Source organism: Pithys albifrons, chromosome 8, assembly GCF_047495875.1.
Source record: "Pithys albifrons albifrons isolate INPA30051 chromosome 8, PitAlb_v1, whole genome shotgun sequence".
Taxonomy (NCBI): domain Eukaryota; kingdom Metazoa; phylum Chordata; class Aves; order Passeriformes; family Thamnophilidae; genus Pithys; species Pithys albifrons.
This window is the reverse complement of record NC_092465.1, coordinates 35,182,554-35,203,616: the sequence shown is the minus strand read 5'-3', so window position 1 is coordinate 35,203,616 and position 21,063 is coordinate 35,182,554. Positions and strand designations below refer to the sequence as shown.

Genomic DNA, 21,063 nt, shown 5'->3' with positions numbered 1-21,063 from the left:
CTGTGACATGAAGCTCTTGGGTATGTCCAATGTGGAGTCAAGCAAGGTCTGTGCTCTGCTTGTCTCATTAGGCTCCTGTTTCATTGAACACAGAGGCAAAATTAACTGAATAAATGGGATTCCCAAGTAAACTTCCTCAAGTAAGATTCTCAGACAATGCCCAAATGGAAAGGTGGTTGTGCTGGATCTCTCCAGACACTCCATGTGGTTTTATCTTTCCTGAAAGTACTAACGGTCCCACTAAAGAGCACCCATTTGGCAGAATTGCTTGCTGTGTGAGTCCAGCCGTGCCTTTCTGCCACAAGAACTGCTGCAGACTGGCCTGTGTAAAGAAGCCAGTGCTGATGGTGTGGGAAAGGCTCAGAGCTGCTTGGAGTTTCAGCACGTGCTTTAACAGATGCTCCTGTTTGCAGGGTGAGCCTGGAAACCCAGGACCCAAAGGGCCAAATGGACAGCCAGGCCCACGAGGAGAGATGGTAAGTGTGGCCACGCCCTCACACTGTTGAGGACACTTAAAGAACCTTGAGGAACCTTTAAGAGTTTCTCTAAGGCCTGTGACTTCAGTGGCTTCTTTCTGTTGATGCTGTTGCCCCTATGGGGTTTGAGTTAATTATGCTGGAGTGCACACTAACAACTTTGGCTTTCCAATGTTAGGGTGATGATGGACGAGATGCAATTGGTGGCCCAGGTCCTCAAGGCAGAAAGGTAAGTGTATGCTCAGCATGCCCACTTCCTTACCAAGGACAGGGAAGTTGCCAAGGTCTCCAGTGCAGACAGAAAAGGGTGTTTTGTAAAACATTGAAATAAGCCTTTCTGTTCTTTCAGGGAGAACGCGGCTTCATAGGCTACCCAGGGCCCAAGGTAGGGTGCAGCCCATGAGCTATGCTTTCCTTTTCCAAGGAATGTAGACATGATTTAGAGCTACAATTTGTGTTTTTCCCCAACCAGGGTGGTCCTGGTGACCGTGGCGTTGCTGGAGGCCCCGGCCCAAAAGGAAACAGAGGCCGTAGAGTAAGTTGGACCATGATGCAATTTTTCCCTTCTGCAAGAATGCCCTGGGAGATGTACATATCTTTTCCCACAAGTGCTCTTGGGAATACTCCTGCAGATCTTCACAGACAGAACTTCTCTGCTCTCTGTCTCTAGGGAGATGCAGGAGAACCTGGAGCACCTGGTCAGAAAGGAGAGATTGGATACCCTGGACCACCTGTAAGTGTTCATTGCATTGCTGATGAAACCTCTGCTTTCAGCCCTGGAGAGACTCCTGACTGAGAAATGTGGTGGTCCCTGTTGGTGCCAAGGATTGGAAAATAAGCCCATCACCACCTCCTGCTGATTTCAAGTTGGACAAATCCCTCCTTTTTTGTCTTGGATGTGTCTCTAAGTTTCTAAACTCGCTGTTTGTCACTGACAAATATTTACCTTTCCTCAAACCGAAGGAAGAAGTCAGGAGACATGCTCTTACCAGGCTCTGGGATTTCCCCATGGCAATATGCCCCTTAAAATTACTTGTAGGAGATTCTCAGCTCTTAATCATTTATCACCCCACACAGAATACGGTCCATAACCAAACCTGATTGGCCCAGAGCACCCTAAAAAGGCTGAGGTGACATGAACTTAGATAATTGTAAATCATAGAAGCAGAGAGTCATAAAATGGTCTGGTTTAGAAAGGACCTTAAAGATCATCTAGTTCAACCCCCCCTTTGGGTAGGTTTACCCCTCACATGGGAAAGCAACTGTGCTGGAAACATATCTGAAAACAGACAGGTTTTCCCTTGGCTTCTGCATAACCCGTGGTTAAATAATTATTCTGACAGGGTTCATGTGGCACTCTGAAAATATACAATGATCTCAGTTTATTTATTTCTTTTTTTATACAGGGACTTAAGGGCGATAAAGGAGAATCCAGAGATGTAAGTGTGGCATAATTTCTCTCTTGTTTTGAAATACAAGTTGGTTGGCTGTGTGACATATTTCTTTTTTTCTCCCTTTCTCCCTCTCTTTTATTTTCTAAAGCAATGTGCACTTGTGCAGAACATCAAAGACAAATGCCGTGAGTACATCTGTGCTGTGCTAAGTCCCTTTTTATACCCTTATCTGCCCATCATGTTACATGACTGGCACTGACCAAGCTTTTTCTCTCCATCTCTTCCACAGCCTGCTGCTATGGTAAGTCACATTCAGTCCCTTAGACCCCAGGGTGACTGTGTGCCAGAATTGTTGCCCTCCCCAGATACATGGCATAAATAACTTGCCCCTGCTGAGGACATGGTCCTTACACCTTGACAGCTATTTGAGGCATGATTTGTTCCCAATGCACATTCCTGGCAGGTCCCAAGGAGTGCCCTGTCTTCCCAACCGAGCTTGCCTTTGCTATCGACACCTCTTCGGGCGTTGGGAGGGAGGTTTTCAACAGGATGAAGCAAACCGTGCTCAGAGTTGTCAACAACTTAACCATTGCTGAGAGCAACTGCCCTCGGGGTGCCCGGGTGGCTTTGGTCACCTACAACAGCGAGGTCACCACAGAGATCCGCTTTGCTGATGCCAGGAAGAAATCTGCCCTCCTCCAGCAGATCCAAAACTTCCAGGCAACCCTGACCACAAAGCCACGCAGCCTGGAGACTGCCATGTCCTTTGTGGCCAGGAACACATTCAAGCGTGCCCGAAGTGGCTTCCTGATGAGGAAGGTGGCTGTGTTCTTCAGTAATGGGGACACCAGGGCCTCCCCGCAGCTCAACGACGCCGTGCTCAAACTCTACGACGCTGGGGTCATACCCGTGTTCCTCACCAGCAGGCAGGATGCCGTTCTCACCAGAGCCCTGGAGGTTTGGAGTCGTTCACCCTTTCTTTTGTTTTCTGCTCATGATCTCAGACTGATTTGCAGGAGAGACTGATGGTGTTGGATCCTACACGCGTTGTGGGATTGGTTTCCACAGGCCCCTCAAGTGCTTAGTGCTGAGAAAGCATCACTGGCAAACTTACCCAGTGTGCCTGTTAGGAGAGAAATCCTAATTCCATGATCACCATGGTGCATGCTGTGAAACGCTGCTGAGGTTATCATGAGTCATTTCTTTTCCAGACAATGGCTCCAGGGTGCCAGGAAGGAGTCTCCATAACGAGAAAGGTCTAATAGAAAGGCAAAGGGTACAAAGGTTGGAATTACATTAGCATTGTTGGCAGAGGGAGAGTGGACATGCAGAGATTTAAAGCCACATAAAAATCCCAGTTGAGCACACTGAGCACTGGTCCAAGCACTTGATCCTTTTCCTGGAGTTTGTGACTCTAAACTAGTTCCAGTAGCTGATGTCAGGGGTATGAGCCTTCTCCAAATGGGATCCACCAAGAGCATTGTGATGAGCAGAGAATCTCTTAGACTTGTGCATTGCCTTGCCTTGCTCTGAGCTGAAAACAGCAGAAGGCAGCATTACTAACACCGTATTTTTCTGTTTCCATCTGACCAGATCAATGCCACAGCGGTGGGACATGCCATTGTTCTTCCAACCAGCGGTGTTCAGCTGAATGAGACTATCCATAGGCTCCTGACTTGTCACATTTGTCTGGGTAAGGCATCCCATTTCTCCTCTAGACAGTGCTAAATCATTCTGGTCATACAGCAGGTGGTTATAAGTGGTGCAGAAGGGAAGCCCAGCTGGGAGTCAGCCCTTCTGTTGATGAAGACAAGGGATTTATATTCTTGGGTTGAGCAAAACCATTGGCATTGTGCATGAGTCTCACTGGGCGAACGTTCTCCACTTTGTAAAGAGCATCTTCTCTTTTGTCTAGTTCCCACTTTAACAACCCAAATACCAATAGCTAAATGCTCTCAAAGTTGCCCTTCTGCCATTTATGACAGAGTGCTTCAGAGATCCCCTTGGGTGAAGGAGCATGTGAAAATTCTAAATGCATAACTAAATGTGTTGTGGGGTGAAATGACTTTGGTATCAAGTAATGGACCAGTGAATGTCTATGGCTTGACAGTATTTCATATGATGCAAGAGATTTTTGCAATTATGAGAGAGGGTTCCTCCAGGTGAAACCTACTATATTTCTTCCCTAGATGTGTGTGACCCCAGTCCCACCTGTGGTTTTAACATCCAGAGACCTGTATTCAGAGATAGAAGATCAGCCCCAACAGATGTTGACACTGACATAGCTTTCATCATGGATAGCTCAGAGTCCACCACCCCTCTGCAGTTCAGCGAGATGAAGAAGTACATTTCCCACCTCGTAACTAACCTGGAAATCAGCTCAGAGCCAAAAGTATCCCAGCACCACGCAAGAGTGGCAGTTCTCCAGCAAGCTCCTTATGAACACGAAACCAACTCGAGCTTCCCACCAGTAAAAACAGAGTTCTCACTAACTGATTATGGATCCAAAGAGAAGATCCTTAACCACCTTCATAACCAAATGACCCAGCTCCACGGCACAAGGGCTCTAGGAAGTGCAATTGAACACACTATAGCTCATGTTTTTGAAAGTGCACCAAACCATCGGGATCTAAAAGTCATTGTTCTGATGATGACAGGCAAAGTGAATGAACAAGAACTTGAGTACCTGCAGAGGGTTGTTATCAATGCAAAATGCAAAGGGTACTTCTTTGTTATCTTGGCCATCGGCAGGAAGGTGAATGCCAAGAATATCTATAGCCTGGCTAGTGAGCCAAGTGATGTGTTCTTCAAGTTGGTCGATAAACCGGGAGAGCTTCATGAAGAGCCCTTACTGCGTTTTGGGAGACTGCTGCCATCTTTTATCCGCAGTGAGTATAACATGCAGCAGCCAGAGGGTTATGAAAGGGCCAGCTCACAGGGGTTAATCTCACAGGTTTGGTCTATCTGCCTGTTGGGGGGGGGGCTCTAGCATGACCACCTCTTTGGGCAGTGCAGCCCACTGGAATTAGTCTCTTTTTACATCTTCTGTACTATTTGATGCATTTGTGGCTGCTCATAGGTTTGCCTAGTTGAGTATTTCTGGGTTTTTTCACTTTAGTCTCCCTAGCCCATGTTCATTCACCAAGTATCTGCTTTGCCTTGGTCTCCATGGGGTCACCTGTGGGATGTGACCTCATCCTGCATGGCTTGCTTCTCACATCTGCAATGTGTCTCATCGCATCTGGTCCTCCCTTGGAGCTAATTGAACACCCAGAAAATCTTTCTTCCCAGCTTCAGCATAAACATCATGTTTTGCAGGCATTTGCGTGGCTCAGTCTGAGATCTGGAGTTGTTACATGCAGACTTAAGGACCAGATGGACAGGATGAGGGATAAACAATGCTGCAGTCTTTGGGATGTGGAGACTGCCTAGAAAATCTGCATCTCAGCTTAGCTAGAGACCCCAGACTGAATCTCCAGCAGCCAGAGATCCTCAAAACACTTGGCCAGCAAGGATAAGAAACAGACCTTTTCTAGGAAAACTAGTTTTAGCAAAAATTCCTGAAAATTAGACTAGTGGGCTGATAAACCACTGATTCAGGAATGTCTTGCACTAAATAGGAAGCAAACATCTGGAAATAAATGTTTAGGTTTTCTCAGTTTGCTTTTTCCATTAACTGCTTACAGCAGTCCTGGAAACTTCTAATTCTTGAAAAAACATCACCCATGTGGTTGGAAGTGCCTTGTTACAAGAAATCTGTTTACATGTGACAAAGACACACAGCGCTCTGGTATTTTGCAGCTATGACTCTCATGTTTGTAAACTGGAATAACAAATCCCCCAACCCAGAATGCTGCAGCAACCACACCAAACATCAAGAGATATTCCATAGCAAGCAGGAAGAGTTGGGTTTTTTTTAATCAATAAGAAATATATGTAATGTGTTGCTGGTGGGTAACCACAATCCTCAACACCAGTGCTTAATGTCTCTCTCTGTCTCCAGGTGACTTTGCTTTCTACCTGTCTCCAGAGATAAGGAAACAGTGTGAGTGGTTCCAGAATGGCCAGCAAGCCAAGAGCCAGAACCCCGTGCATACCGGGCAAAAAGCAGTGTGAGTAGTGGTTTGTCTGCTCCACAATGAGTGTTGCTTTTTGGCTCCCTCTTTGTCTTGGAGAGAAGCCTTCATTTCCCAGTTCCTCTCTGGAAAAAGACAGAAAAAGCAACTTCAATACTCATAATCAGGATGATATTTTAATTAATATAATTTTAATAATTTTTAATTAATTTTAATAGCTCTCTTAGTGCTATGTCAAAAGAGCAATAGAGATACAGTACACATATAATTTTCAATTTTGGTTAAATTTCATATTTATGTATGTATAAAAGTATGAAGAAGGTATATATGCTGCTTTGATTGTGTGGGTCAGAAATTCCACAAATTACTATTAATTTGGCATTTTCTACTCAGCACACTATTTTCAGAGGCTGAGCTGCCCTAGATTATCTGATACACAGAATCCATCATGGAATACACCCTTACATTGTCTGAAGGGAAGTGAAGGCCTGTGTCACCAAGACTCACTGCTGGCACAGAGCTGCCCTGGCTTTAGGAGGTTGAGCCCCTTGAAATCGGTCATGTTACAGATGTGTCTACTGAATTCACTCTGATAGAATCATAGAACAGTTTGGGTTGGAAGGAACCCGAAAGCTTTTTGAGTTCCAACCCTCTGCCATGGGCAGGGACACCTTTCTCTAGATCAGGTTCCTCCAAGCTCCATCCAGGCTGACCTTGAAACACCTGAAACACACTCCTATGTGTGCAAAGTTGGTGTATAGAAAGACTTGTGCTCTGAGTGACAGGCACCACTTTTCACTGCTTGGCTGTGGCCAAACCTAAAGCTGGCAAAGACTGTTGACCTTGGGTGGGTTCTTACATCATGTCCTCTCTGCTTCCCAAGTCCTGTGTTTAAAAAAAAAAACAAAAGAGCTGTATCAGCTGCTTTTGCTTTGACAGGTACATGGCACCCAACGCGACCATAAGCCGGACCTTCAGTGCCAGCACCGTGGTCAGTGCCACCTTCAAGCCTGAGGTGAGCACCCACGCCCGAACCACCACTGCCAGCACCACGGCCCAGACCAGAGCCACCGAGCAGACCACAGCCAGCACCGTGGGTGCTGCGAATGGCACCGCTCAAGGTGCAGTCAGCACCGCTGCCCACGCCAGCACCGCTGCCCACGCCAACACCGGCACCACTCAGGGTGCAACCGGCACCGCTGCCCACGCCAGAGCCAGCACCGTGGGTGCTGTGAACAGCACCACTGCCCACACCAGAGCTGGCACCGTGGGCACTGTGAGCAGCGCCACTCAGGGTGCAGCTGGCACCACTGCCCACGCCAGAGCCGGCAGCCGCACTGCCACCAACGCCACGGCCGGCGGCAGGAGGAGGCAAGGCGGTACGTCACCAGCTCTCCCTGTGCCAGCTCTGCATCTCTGTTCTCTGTTCCACAGTGGATTGCAGCTGTTCTTCCTCCCTGGGAGGGTTATTCCTACAGGAGATGTCAGTAAGAGGACAGATCTCATGCTTACAGGAGCCAGCTTTTAGGTGCAAACCTGTAGATCTACAATGGGGGTTAACTTGTCACCTTGTGTTGAGAATTTTGTGCAGAAATGGTTGGGGGACAGGCTGCCCCCAGGCAGAACACCTAAACAATCCATCCAGCAGCAGAGAATTTCTCCTTCTAGTGTAGCCCTTCTGCTTTCTATGATTTCCTGACAGCATTACCCCTTGGCCAAGTGTTGCTATTTATGGTGATTCATACAGTGGCATTGTTTGAACTCCCTGTCAGCTCATATGAATAGTTTCATCACTGAATCAGCATGGAGACCTATTTGGGAATGCTCAAGCTCTTTCATGTGAGCACAGCTCATGTAAAAGAGACTTCACATGTATTTTTGCAAGGGGGTATAGTCAGATCTGCAGTAGGTGAGCAAGTAACAAAGAATATGTGTGAAAGCCCAGGGATGCTTATCCAGTCACTGAAGGCATGTCTCTGCATAAATAATAAATGCAAAACAATATATAAAAGAAATCAGCTTTTCAAGGTTAATGCTTTTATAAGCTTCATGAGAACAAACATTTCTGGGTGTTTCTTGCTTCACTGTTGCTTTCCACAGCATTTATAAATGTCTCATCCAGTTCTCTGTCAGAGCAGCATAACTTTCCTTAACAGCTTCATTGATATGTCTAAGGTTATGTTAAGGTTATCATCCCTGGAAGTGCTGGATGAGGCTTAGAGAAACCTGGTGTAGTGGAAGGTGTCCCTACCCGTGGAAGGAAGGTTGGAAAGAGATGGTCTTCAAGGTCCCTTCCAACTCAAACCATTCTGTGATTCCAGGTTCAATCTTGAGCAGGCTTGGCTTGAAGGTCTTCAGCAGTTGAGTGAATCCATTGCACCCTAGAGAAGGATCTGACTGGAGACATGTACAGTTGTTGGGAACCTGCTGGCAATTTCAGGCAGTCTCAATCCTGGGGGTGGAGGGGAACCAAACCTTTGATTCCCCAGATTGCAACAGATTATTAGAAATAAATGAATTATGTAGGCAATAGAAAACAAAGACCCCACTGCAGTGTGCTGGGTTGGGCATCTGAGATAGCAAAGTCCCAGCCTGGTTTGCACATGCCATGGCTGCCTGTGGACTGGGAAGATCCTGCAGCACTGAGGCACTTTTTGCTTGAGACCTTTCTGCTTCGTTCATTGTTTCTTCTGATTTTTCCCTGCAGCAAAGAGCCATGACATCCAGATCACAGATGTCACTGAGAGCAGTGCCAGGCTGCGTTGGGCCAGCCCCGAGGCACACCATGCCAGTACTTTTGACATCACTGTCTCCTTGGCACACGACCACTCACTGGTGCAGAAGCAGAACCTGACTGGCACTGAGCACGTGATCCAGGGACTCAGAAGTGGGCAGAAATACATTGTGGTCATTACTGGCTACCAGAAATCCCAACCCAAAGTGACATACACAGGGACATTCAGCACCAGTAAGTACCTCTTAAAAACGCATCATCTTTTGGGTTTTTTTCCCATTAAATGGTCACCAAAAATGGGGACATAAATAAGTCAAGGTCAGGGAGTCAGCTGGTAGCAGTGATCCCAGTCCTGGCAATGCTCAGTTGTGTCACTGCATGTCTGCAGTCCTCCAAACCAGCAGCAGAATGTGAGACGTGGCAAATGGGTTTCTTTGAAAAAGGCAAGTTAAACTTTCAGTAGGGTTAAATGGACAGAGACTGGGCGATAATTAACAGCAGTCCCAGAGTGGGGTTTGTCTGTTGTACGTGCTGGAGGGTTTGTACAACGGTGCAAAAGGTCCTGGTGGGGGTCCAGCTTGCACTGCTGCAATTAATAAGAGCCAATCTAGTAAATTCAGTCCAGCCTGATTGCAAAATAAGCAACAAAAGCTGGTTCTCCAATTACTATTTCCATAGCCTTCTCTCTGCTTCCCATACTATCAAAGAAAAGGGCAAAAAAACTGCAAAGGAGAGATTAAATGGAGGGTTTAGTCCTTTGGGAATCAAAGCTCCATCTCTGCAGATCCCTTGTGAACCCCATCAACCTGAAACCTCTGGAATGGCCAAAAGTTGCTCTCAGTCAGGTTTTACAGTTTGGCACAGACTTGGCTTGGTGGTGTGAAGTTTGTGCTCATCCTGCCAGTGCAGTGTCTGGCTGCTTCTGGCACTTGAGAGCCAATTTCAGTGTCCATAGAGAGCTGATCCTTCAGGTCCAGTGGTTTGGGCCAGTCTCTTACTGTCACAAGCAATAAACATGCCCACAAAAATGTGAAGAAAAGACATCAGTGTGGAGGAGTAACATTTGCATGTGCTGAGCTGGAGCTCCTGAGGCCCAGGGAAGCTGCATCCCACAGCATAAATCTCAAATGGCAGCAAATTGAGTAGGCAGTGGTGGCACCACTTTAGCCCACAAGCTGTGACCTGGACACTGAATAGCAGCTTACCCATGTCCACTAAAAAAAAAAATCCAGCCTTTCCTGTGACTGCAACCACCTCCTATGCTCCAGCTCCATGCAATGTGAGCCATAGGAACAGTCACCATACACAGAGTACATTGCAGTATGAACCATGTTCTTTCCATCACAAGGATTATTTTCCCCCTGTGACAATCATCAATGTAGTTCCTAACAGAAAGTGAGGTGTGATGGAAGGAGCGTGGTCCAAGAGAGCCATGCAATGTACAAACAGTCCTCAAGGGAACAAGAGGATCCATCATGGATTTGCTCCCTGGAGGATGCCATTTTTATTCTGTTGTCTCTGAGGCCAGAAGAGCAAAGCTAAACTGGCTACAGAGAGGCCACATCCAGTCAATGCTGTGTGGTGAGTGAGTGCCATCCCAAGCAGTCATGTGGGGCCCTGAGTATGCTTCTTTACAGTCCCCACCAAGGATGAGCCCAGTTGTGCAGCAGAGCCATCGGCCAGGAAGGGAAGGGAAGTGCTCCTGGCGCAGCTGGGCGGTTGTAGATTACTCATCCCATCAGCTGCCTCCATAAACATTCCTGAAATGCATGTGTGGGATAAACAGATCCAGACCTGACTTCCGTGACTCGTGTATGTCCCCTGCACTGGAGCTGGGGCCAGTAAGTTTGTTTATGGCTGCACTGAGGATGCTGCTGCAGATGCCCTTCCCCTTGGCTGACACCCTGTTTGTTCTCCACAGAGACCTTGGCACAGCCCAAGGTGCCTCTGGCCAACATGATGCTCAACACTGAGCCGCTGGAAGGCCCTGAGAATGGTGAGTGTGCTGGGAGTGCTGGGCTGGGGGACTCTGGCAGGACCCACTGAGAGCCAGTCTTCTCCTTGCCTGCCTCTAAATCTGTCCTTTCTCCAAGTCCCCTGAGGACCAGAGGATCTGCAAGTCCTTTGCTTTGCAGAGCCAACAGATCATGACCTGGATGACATCCTTGGCCATGCAGGTCCGAGTGCTGTACTGGGGTCTCTGCCCCGTGAAGGATCCAGAACATCCTGAAGTTGCTGTGGTCCTCATGGGGAACCCAAAATAGGTCCTGTTTCTATAATAGGGATGGGAGATGAGCCACAACCCAAGTGTTGGCTAATCTTCAGGGACAAATTGTGTCTCATGGCCTCCCTGGCATGTGTAGATGTAGGTGTGGGTACAGAACATAACCTGATTCTTGCTTACTCCCCCTCTCTCTATTTGATGCGAAAAACAGGTCTTGGCCTCTTGTTTGAACACATAGCTCCTAAAAAGGTCTAGTGAAAGGTGTCCCTGCCCATGGCACAGGGTGGGACTGGATGGTCTTTAAGGTCCCCTCCAACCCAAACTGTTCTATGAGTCTATGCCCAACAGTCAGAGATTGCAGGGGAGTCACATTTGCATAATTAGACCAACTTGTAGCCTCCCTCCAGTTTCACCCATCTGCCCCTCCCCTGCTGCTCTGCCACGAGTGGTGTATGTAGTAAACTGCTAAATGAGTGAGCTGTCAGCTCCTACTCTGTGGTTGATCCCATTAGTCTTTGTCAATAACCCATAGTCTCTGTAGCTGTTAATGTCATTTTATGACTTTCATTGATATCAGCTCGTTATATCAGCACTGTCACACTCAGTTGTACCATCAGTGCCAGGCTGCAACTCTTCCTCCAAGGACCTGGGAGAGCTCTCAGCCTTCATCAAGCAGCACATCCAACACTGGAACTGTCATCCAAAATGCATCCCTGAATCATCACTCCCATGTTTTTCTTTAAACATTTTGCTTGTGCTGTGGCTTGTTTTCTTCCTGAGGAGATGCTGCTTCTCAGTGTGCTCAGCCAAGAGTTGTGAAGCTGCTGTTGAGCTCTGGCTGCTCGTGTGGAGGGGGATGCATGTGGATCTCACGCCTAGCTGGTGGCACCACTGGCGGGACCAAGGGCTTGTGCCAGCCAGAGACCATCTCGTTTTTGCCTTCCTGCATGATTCATCATCCCACCCTTCCCAACTGGTCCCTCTCCCTGGTACTGACATCCACTCAGAAGGCTTGTCCTCACCCCGGTGGCTTTGTTTAACCTGTTGTGGGTCAGCCTTTGCAAACAAGGTGTGTAGGCTTTTCCTGCTCAAAGGAAGATGGTTGTGCTCGCCTTGTGCTTCCACACAAACCTGTCATTCTCAGCTCCTCTTACTGACCCACTTGCAGCAAATGCCTCTGCCTGAGGATTTATGGCACCTGGCAATTTGGGAGAAATATTCCCCAGGGATGCTAGTAGGAAGAGTTTCACCAGGCTAAGGACCTTAAAGAGGGCAGGGAATTTGGGATGGGTTTAGCTGAGTCTCCATGCAATGCATGAGACCCATGTGTAAATCTTCTGAAGAATCTTGGAGGAAGCCCAAATTCTGCCCTCCTTATATAGGTAAAATATCAGGGGTTGCCTAGCATTGCTAATAAAAGCTCTGGGGTTTGGACCTAAATTATTTTTGGAGCAGGAAAGCAACATATGTTTAAATCCTCACTGAGCCTTCAAGTCTACCAGGTGCAGCTTGATTTTAGAGATAAACACACTTAAAGATTAAAAGTTGCTGCCAAGACCAATAGCTTTGAAAATCCCTGGGGAGAAGTTGTGTGAGAGCTCAATCTTGGGTGCAACAGCAGGGAGTAAGGGGCTCCCATAATGCTGCTCCAAGGATTTGTGGTTTGGATGCATGACAAAATCAGGGGCAAAGAGAGGTAAGCTGGAGGCTGGGAAGGGTTTGCATCCAGTGAGGGAACTCATGAGAAGGAAATGCCAGCAGTCCAGTACTGGCTTTGTTTTCCATTTTTTTTTCTTTTCAGTCTCTGCTTTTTCAGCTTTTAACCCTTTTAGAGTCACTTACCCTTTGCACCTTTTGACATGCAGATTGGCCAGACCCTTGCTTGCTGGACTTTGACATGGGCATGCAGTGCAAGGACTATCAGATTGTGTGGTTCTTTGACTACAAACACAAGGTCTGCAGCCAGGGTTGGTATGGTGGCTGTGGAGGTAATGCCAATAGATTTGAGGCCGAAGCTGAATGCATTAGCAAGTGCTTAAAGCCATGTAAGTACCACATGGGGATTAATCCTTCTCTATTTCATCCTGTTGTCAAATGACATTTGGATTGGAGAGAAAACATCATTTAAAATCCAAACCCATGCATTTTTTCCCCCAGCAGCAGCTGAGAAAGCCATGCAGCAGCCACTCCTTGAGAAAAGATTGCCATCAGGTAACACTCCCAAAAAAATTAATAATCACAAATGAAGCAAATCCATTCTTTCACCCTGACCATTTCACAGCATGTGTCCAAGCCTGTCTGGGTTACCACCAGTACTCCAGACTTAGTTTTCACTTGCCCCTTGACAAGACCATGCCCTGCCATCTGCTTTGCATGATCCAGTCACCTTTGCATGTGTGTTGTCACGCCAGGATATGCTTTGTTTGCACAACCTGACTGAAAATCACAGCTCTGTGGCAAAACCACTCAGTGGATTTCATGAGAAACATGGGGTTGATGAACTGGAGCATGGCATGGAAAATTATGGTGCCAATACATTTCCCCCTGCAGCCCAGCCAGTCCTCTCCCAGATCTGAGACCTGCCAGTCACTTCCTGCAGATCCAGGGGATTTGCACACAACTGTTGCTGTGCAATGCCCTTCCTTCATCCCAGCATCACGCCGTGGATACGCGGCAGCAACACGGACAAGGGCTTTGGATCAGGGCTGGTGATGCCCAGAGAAAGACCTTCTCTTTGCAAGGAAGAAGATGGGATTTAGTGACAGGAGACTTGCCAGTCTGTGCCATGGTTGCCCTTTCTGAGCTGCATGTCAGCCCTGCTCACAGGCATTTCTCTGCCATGCAAACACAGTCAGGAAAGGCTGTGCTTCACCCACGAATGCTATTGCTGACCACTCTTGCTCCTGCTTTTGTCCACAGTCATGGACACCTGCTGGCTGCAGGTGGATGTGGGGCCCTGCAGAAACTTTGTGCTGCAATGGTACTACGACATCAAGACCAAGAGCTGCGCCCGGTTCTGGTACAGCGGCTGCGGCGGCAACAAGAACAGATTTGCGACACAGAAAGAATGTGAAAAGTTTTGCATCCCTGGTAAGGAGGAGTCAGCCAAATCCCTGGCACTCCCAGGCTGCTGCATGGCTGTCAGGAGCTTGCTCATGGTGCCAGACTCCTCAGCAAGCCCTGGCAATTAACTCATTTACCTTTGCTCAATATCCTGCATGGAATGACCTTATTTATTTCCTTTCTCCATCAAAACCTTTTCAGGGAACTTCAACTCTGGTGTGGTGACAATGATGGGAACATAGAGCGTGGGGCTGGCCCAGCACACACCCCTGAGACAGCGGGAGCACCACCATGGCCTCCTTGCCCCTACAGAAGTGAAGGGTATAGACGACCTTGCACTGTAATATTTCATGCTTTTAACTTCCAAGCAAACCCTGAAGGAGGGTTTGCTGCATCAATATGGTGCTAAACTGTTTGTGGACTGAGTGCTACACATGCCAGAGTTATATTGTATAGCTTCAACATTGCCAAATATTTACCTAATTGCAGATGGTTATTGTCTCTCAATGTGTCTCTAAATTACCCTTTTCTTCCCCGGATTCCAGCAGTTTACCTACATAAGGCACTGTAAAAATGAGGAAAAAAAAGAATCATAATAATTTCACTACAACTTTTGCTACCTGCTTGCTTTTAACTTTCTCATAACTGAGTGTAACTTTACAGGGAAAGCCTTTGTGTAAGAGAGTGGCTGATTCAGATAAACAAGCAATTCCATTTTCACTTTTTCACTTTTATTTTTAGGTTTTTTTCTCATTTTGCTGGATTAGCTCTCAAACTAGATCTCTTGTATGCATTTGTTACACACATGGCCAACCAAACTAGCAAGGAAAAGGAAGCAAAGTTTCCAAATGCAAATGCACTGCTGGGACCAAGGCCTCAGTTAACAAATTTTTAAATTGTGGTAGGATGCCTCTGGCATTCTTCTGATGTTGTATGTTTTATAAAATATAAAGCAAAGCAATTTGGGGAAGGGGGAGCGGTGGGTGGGAGAGGGATTTTATTTTTATTGTGGATTCCGTGTCAGGAAGTCTATACAAAGAACTTTTAAATAAAATCTAATGGAGGTTTTGAGAAACTCATGCATTTGTCTTTATTAAAGCCATGGTGGGTACCAGTGGAGTCATTTTCCAGGATTTGGAAAGCAATTTTGTGAGGGAAAATCCCCCTGTCCCTTAAAGCCAAGATAGATGGTATGGATAGTGTGGATAGTATGGATCCTCAGGGGAGCACCACTGAGATGCTGGTAACCTGGAGTTCTCAAGCTTGGAAAAAGGTGGAAACAGAGATTCCTTGGTTCTGAAATCTCCATCTTGGAGGAATTTAAACTCAGCTGGACATGGCAGGGAGCAACTTTGTCTCAGCTGCTTTTAGCAGAGTGTTGGACCTGGACGTCCCTTCCAACCTCTGTGACTCAATGACCCCATCAGTATTTTCATCTGTCTCCTTTGCTGTCCACAGCCATAATTTTGACCCTAGGCCTTGTCTGAGCTTACCCAAGGAAGGTAAAATTCACAAAAACAATGCACATTTCTCTGCCTCTCCAAAAATCCCCCCTGAAAAGCATGAAGCAGATGAATGTGACTGCCCCAGGGCAGCTCTGGCCTGTGGGGCTGATTTTTTTCCTCGATTTCCCTGAGCCTCCATTGTGCTCTGCAGGTTGGGGAGTTTTAACTTTTCCCATTTCCCACTGCAGGTCCCTTATGGGAAGAACTGAGTCCTGCAGGCACATGCCATGGAGAGGGCAGCTGAACACCAAAAGCAGGGCAGGTCCAATGGAGAGGGCATTGACTGCTGGAGAACTGGGTTGCATTAGTTAAATCCTGGAAAGGAGACCCTAGACTCCCTACAATTTAGGGCTTACCCACTGTTTTCCTCAGTGGGTCAGGGTGGGCCTGTCACAAGAAGACAACTTGGTGCTCTTCTGCCCCATATTTTGTGGTGCTTCTTTCTGAAGCATTTCAGATGGGTCTCCAAGGACCGTGACATGAGACACTCCATGTGTGTCCTACACAATGCTGAAGGCACATTGTGAAATAAAAGAGCTTCGTTGGAATGGTTTTATATCTCTGGAGTTTTAAAGGAACAGGGCAGGGAATCCTTCCCAGGGCTGACATAGGTTGAGTTGACCCTGACTTGGGGACCTGCATAAAGTCCAAACGAATTTAATGCTTTGTCTTCAAATCTGAGTGTTAATTCTGTCCTAGTCAGAGAACCATAGAATGGTTTGGGTTGGAAAGGACATTTAAGATTGTCCCATCCCACCCCCTGCCATGGGCAGGGACACCTCCCACCAGCTCAGGTTGCTCCAAGCCCTGCCCAACCTGGCCTGGGACACTCCCAGGGCTGGGGCAGTCACAGTCTCTCTGGGCACCTGTGCCAGGGCCTGCCCACCCTCACAGTGAGGAATTTCTTCCTAATACCCAATCTAAACCTACTCTCTGTCAGCTTGAAGCCATCACCCCTTGTCCTGTTCCCTTCATGATCTTGTAAATAGTCTCTCTCCATCTTGTAGGGTCCCTTCAGGTACAATCAGCAGAGCCATCAGCCCTTGTTGTAACAGTGACCTTCCTTGTGGGGTATTTCACAGTGCAGTTGCCCAGATGAAGCCACAAAATCCCACATCCCCTCCTGCACCCACATCTCCTCCCTAGAGGGAGTTAAATATTGAATCCAGACCTTTAAATTTTAAGACAGTACCAGCACTGAATGCTTGTTTAGGTTCCCTTAATGCTGTAGCTTTGCATTTAATCATGGCCTTCTTGGGTGATCTTTGCAAGGAGAGGCAAAGTGGCTTTGAGACATTTTATTAACCAGTATTAAATTTATTCCATCAGTAAAGGCAGCCAGTCTCACAGTGCACAGATGTACACATGTACCTACCTCGATCCTTCCAGTTAAAGCAGGTTTTCCAGCAACGCCCTACACAGCAAGTGATGACATGGCAAGGTCAAGAGTTTAAGGAAAAGGATGTCTTCCATGCTGGGTGTTCTTGGAAATTAGGACTCTATCCAAGTGCTTCAGCATAGATGCAAATAAACCTGAACCAGCTGAGCCTGGAGAAAAGGATCTTCACATAACTGAGACAGAAATGGCATTTTCTTGTCCGGGGTCTTATCCTTCCTTCAGTCTTCTGCCTCTGAAATGGAAATACTACATCTCCCAACCCTAAAGTCATTAAACCTCTGAGTAACAGTAAGCTGGGAGAAAGGGATTTGTAAGATTCTGGATTTTCTGGGTGCTCATTTGCTTTCTGCCTGTGTTTTTATAGCCCCATAAGCTCTTCAGGCAGAGTGGTTTCCCTCTGAGAGCAGCATCCAGCAGGGAACTCAGCTTAGGTTAGCACCATTCCTGCCAGCTGAGCTGACCCCAGAGCACCCTCCTGGGGGCTTTAACTCCTGGGATCACTTGAAATCCGTGGTGATTTATTTCTCAGCCCTTGCCCAGCAGCTGGAGAGCACTCACAGAATGGCAGGAGGCAGCTCCCTGCAAGCACAGCCTTCCCCAAGGCAAACCCCAGGGCCTGAGTTGGACGTGGCAGGATGAGCAGCCCCAGCAAAGAGCCAGGACTGTCCTGCAGCTGTGGAGGAGCCACGAGACAAACTGTTGGTCAAACAGAGCGGATCTGAACCAGATGTCGAACCTCGATCTCGATTGCTGAGGAGACGGAGGAGCAGATGGGGGAGAGAGAAGGATGTTGGAGTTTCCATGAGCTGCTGCTCTGCTGCCTTCCAAAGCCAGCTCAGAAAGATAAATGAGCACCAGCAGCCAGGAAACTTTGCTTTGGTGAACTGTTTTGTTTCAGCCTTTGCTGCTATAGTGACTGTGCCGAAGTAAAAGTGCTGCCGGCTGGGATGACCTCAGTGTGTTGCTCTGTCAAAATCTGATACTATAAAGATATAAGTGGGGCAGAGGACTGAGGATGAGCCCTTTGCTGTGCTCTCCAGGGCTGGGAAAGGCGGCTATATGGGAATGAGGGCAGGAGACTGAGGATTTTTCTCACCCAGGGAGCAAGATGCATGGGGGAGAGATGTGGGAGAGCGGGGGGTGCTGCTCTGTGCTCCCAGGGGAGGGGCAGCTTTTGGGCATTGGTGATGAGAAGCCTTTGGGCAGACTCTGTTGCAGCGGGGGGGGCACACAATGGGGAGTGCTGTGTCCAACTCTGGCATTCCAAGCACGGGAAGGAGACGGACCTGTTGGAGCCAGTCCAGGAGATGCCACAGAGATGTTTAGAGGAGTGTAAGCAGGTCTGCCCTGAGGAAAGGCTGAGAGAGCTGGGATTGTTCAGCCTGGAAAAGAGAAGGCTCTGGGGTCACCTCATTGCAGCCTTCCAGTACCTGAAGGGAGTGTGCAAGAATGGAGAGGGCACAGAATAACAGGGCAAGGGATAATGGCTTCAAACTGCCAGAGGGCAGGGTTAGATGGGATTTTGGGGAGAAATTCTTCCCTGGGAGGGTGGGCAGGCCCTGGCACAGGTGCCCAGAGAAGCTGTGGCTGCCCCATCCCTGGGAGTGTCCCAGGCCAGGTTGGACAGGGCTTGGAGCAACCTGAGCTGGTGGGAGGTGTCCCTGCCCATGGCAGGGAGGTGGAAGTAGTTGAGCTTTAAGGTGCCTCCCAGTGCAAACCATTCTATGATTTCCAAACTCCTAACTCCATGTCTCACAGCATGGGAATACCCTGTGAATAACACCCAGCTCTTACTGAACAAAAATTAGCTTTCAAAGCTGGGATGGAGGGACCCCAGTGTGCTGCTGGGGATCCCCTCTGAGATGGGAGCATCTCAGTTGGAGCAACTGTCAGTGGGAAAAGGCCAAATAAGCCATTCCTCATGAAAGAAGGTAGAAATTATTTAAACGTGAGTGAATTGATACGTATGTTTATATGTATAATATTTAAAGCTTGTAGATGGGCTCTGCGAGATGATGAGCCTGGTCAATGAACTGGAGTGAAACTGAAGGCCTGAAAAAAACCGTTGCTAGGGATAAAATCAGTAGTTTGTTAATTCTAAAATATCCCTGTAGCTTTCCAGCAGTGATTAATTCGGCAGATGGGGAGGGTGCGTTGGAGGTTAATGAAAAAAATGAGCATTGCTTTAGGCTGACTGGAATATTGCAGAGGGCACGACACAGCCTTTGAAAACAGCTGGAGCTCTGGGGCTGCTCTTCTGTGGCGTTTGGGTTTCAGGCTCCTCTGCTGCTTCCCCGCTCCAGCCCGTGAAGAGCCTTGTCTTTACTGATGGCCAATCTTCATCCTTGTCTTTACTGATGGCCAATCTTGACAACAATGTTACCACTTAACGAGTAGCAGCTAAAAGCTTAAACAAGTGCCATTTGGAAAGGAAAGTTAAACACTTTCACTCACTATTCATGCCTTTTTTCCCCAGAAATCTGGCAATTTGGAGGGCAAGAATGGTTTTCCAAGGAAAAAAGATAATCAGTGGTTTTCAAGGGAAGTTCTGCAGAAGGATTAGATACAATGAACCCAACCTTTCCCATCAAAACCCACAGCGCCACAGATCTCATTATGACATTGCACTTTGCCCCAGTTCATTTTTTCTTAAGACTGCTAGGAGTGACAAAGGATTTTGGGAAAGCTATTTCTTGAAGTTGGCCAAGTCCAAACATCCTGCCCATGCAGCCCAGAGGGTCCCTTTGTGCCCACTTCCCAACAGGAGAAAGGATGACCTGGGTTTAACGCCGAAGCACAAAAGCTTTGTCAAGTGCTAGAAAAATATCTGCAGTTTGGAAGAGCTGAATGAGCTCTGAAGTGTCTGAGATTCAAGCCAGCTTCATCCTGAAAGTGGGCAAGGAAGGCAGGGGTCATGCTCGGGCAGGGCATCGGCCCCCAGGGATGTGCTTATTCCCAGGTTAAACAGCCTGATGAGAAGAGAAGGCTGAGAACAGACCTCATAGCAGGATAAAACTTTCTTACAAGGGGAAGTGAAGGGGCAGGCACTGATCTCTGCTCTCTGTGAGCAGGGCCAGGCCCTGAGGGAATGGCTGGAGCTGTGCCAGGGCAAGATCAGGTTGGATCTCAGGAAAAGGTTCTTCCCCCAGAGGGTGGTGGGCACTGACCAGGCTCCCCAGGGCAGGTTTGGGTGGATCTCAGGACAAGGCTCTTCCCCCAGAGGGTGGTGGGCACAGACCAGGCTCCCCAGGGCAGGTTTGGGTGGATCTCAGGACAAGGCTCTTCCCCCAGAGGGTGGTGGGCACTGACCAGGCTCCCCAGGGCAGTGGGCACAGCCCCAAGGCTGACAGAGCTCCAGGAGGGTTTGGACAATGAGACAGGGACAGGGGGGGATTGTTGAGGTGTCTGTACAGGGCCAGGAGCTGCACTGGGTGGTTCTTTGTGACCCTTCCAGCTCAGGATATTCTGTGATTTTAACTCGGGGACTACATCCAATTTTTAGTGGGTTTTTTTCCCCCCCAACAAGAACAAAGCCATATTTGCCCAATTTTTCTGCCCCAGCTCCCTTGGGAAGGGATGTGGGTACGAGGAAAAGGATGATTACCCTTCCCACCTAGGGATTACATCACCCCACACCTTCAGAAACCAGCAACCATCACCTGCATGTCTGCATTTAACAACCCAGAAGGTCTTTTTTCACATTTCCATAACTTTTTAAATCCCTCACCCCTTTTGACCCCCTCTCTGTTCGAAGCCCCCACTTTTGAGACCCCAGTTCTGCCACAGACATTTGAGCCACTGCTTGACTGGGAAGGCTGAAAATGGCACCCCATTTCCTCCCTTCTTCTTCTGCCACTGCAACAGGCAGCAGCTGGAATGCTGCATCCTTTTTTTAATTTTATTTTTGGGAATAAAAAGGCATTTTTGCTGGCAGTCTGGAGCCAAACTCCTTGCAGGAGAGCAGACTGTGCTCTGGCCATCCCCGTGCCCTGTCTCTGCAGCTGCGGGGGCATCTGCTGCTGGTGGGCACAGAAAGATGGGGAGGAGAACATCCCCTGGCAAACAGTCTGTGGCAACCTGTGAATGCCTGGCAATGCCAAGCTCTGCTCTTTTCCAAGGGGCTGGAGGATTCCCTGCCCCAGTGCTGTGCTGACCCCTGGGTGCCCATTCCCAGCTCTCTCCTCACAGGCTG

General features: G+C 48.0%; 1 protein-coding gene across 7 annotated transcripts in view; it reads left to right on the top strand.

Annotated features, from left to right (window-relative positions):
- Nucleotides 1-15,040, top strand: part of COL6A3 (collagen type VI alpha 3 chain) — a 55,254-nt gene extending 40,214 nt beyond the window's left edge. For 3 of the 7 annotated variants that reach the window (XM_071561753.1, XM_071561758.1, XM_071561759.1), the window contains 19 exons: nucleotides 414-476; nucleotides 655-705; nucleotides 826-861; nucleotides 949-1,011; nucleotides 1,147-1,209; nucleotides 1,883-1,915; nucleotides 2,019-2,055; nucleotides 2,160-2,171; nucleotides 2,334-2,827; nucleotides 3,464-3,563; nucleotides 4,060-4,758; nucleotides 5,874-5,982; nucleotides 6,886-7,325; nucleotides 8,654-8,914; nucleotides 10,602-10,676; nucleotides 12,770-12,949; nucleotides 13,062-13,115; nucleotides 13,824-13,994; nucleotides 14,169-15,040. In XM_071561753.1, coding sequence (XP_071417854.1) covers nucleotides 414-476; nucleotides 655-705; nucleotides 826-861; nucleotides 949-1,011; nucleotides 1,147-1,209; nucleotides 1,883-1,915; nucleotides 2,019-2,055; nucleotides 2,160-2,171; nucleotides 2,334-2,827; nucleotides 3,464-3,563; nucleotides 4,060-4,758; nucleotides 5,874-5,982; nucleotides 6,886-7,325; nucleotides 8,654-8,914; nucleotides 10,602-10,676; nucleotides 12,770-12,949; nucleotides 13,062-13,115; nucleotides 13,824-13,994; nucleotides 14,169-14,209 — 2,982 coding nt within the window. In that variant the 3' untranslated portion in view covers nucleotides 14,210-15,040. The remainder of the gene's footprint in view (nucleotides 1-413; nucleotides 477-654; nucleotides 706-825; nucleotides 862-948; nucleotides 1,012-1,146; nucleotides 1,210-1,882; nucleotides 1,916-2,018; nucleotides 2,056-2,159; nucleotides 2,172-2,333; nucleotides 2,828-3,463; nucleotides 3,564-4,059; nucleotides 4,759-5,873; nucleotides 5,983-6,885; nucleotides 7,326-8,653; nucleotides 8,915-10,601; nucleotides 10,677-12,769; nucleotides 12,950-13,061; nucleotides 13,116-13,823; nucleotides 13,995-14,168) is intronic. The other 4 variants (XM_071561754.1, XM_071561756.1, XM_071561755.1 and 1 more) reach the window with 4 other exon arrangements.
- The last annotated feature ends 6,023 nt before the right edge of the window (nucleotides 15,041-21,063 follow it).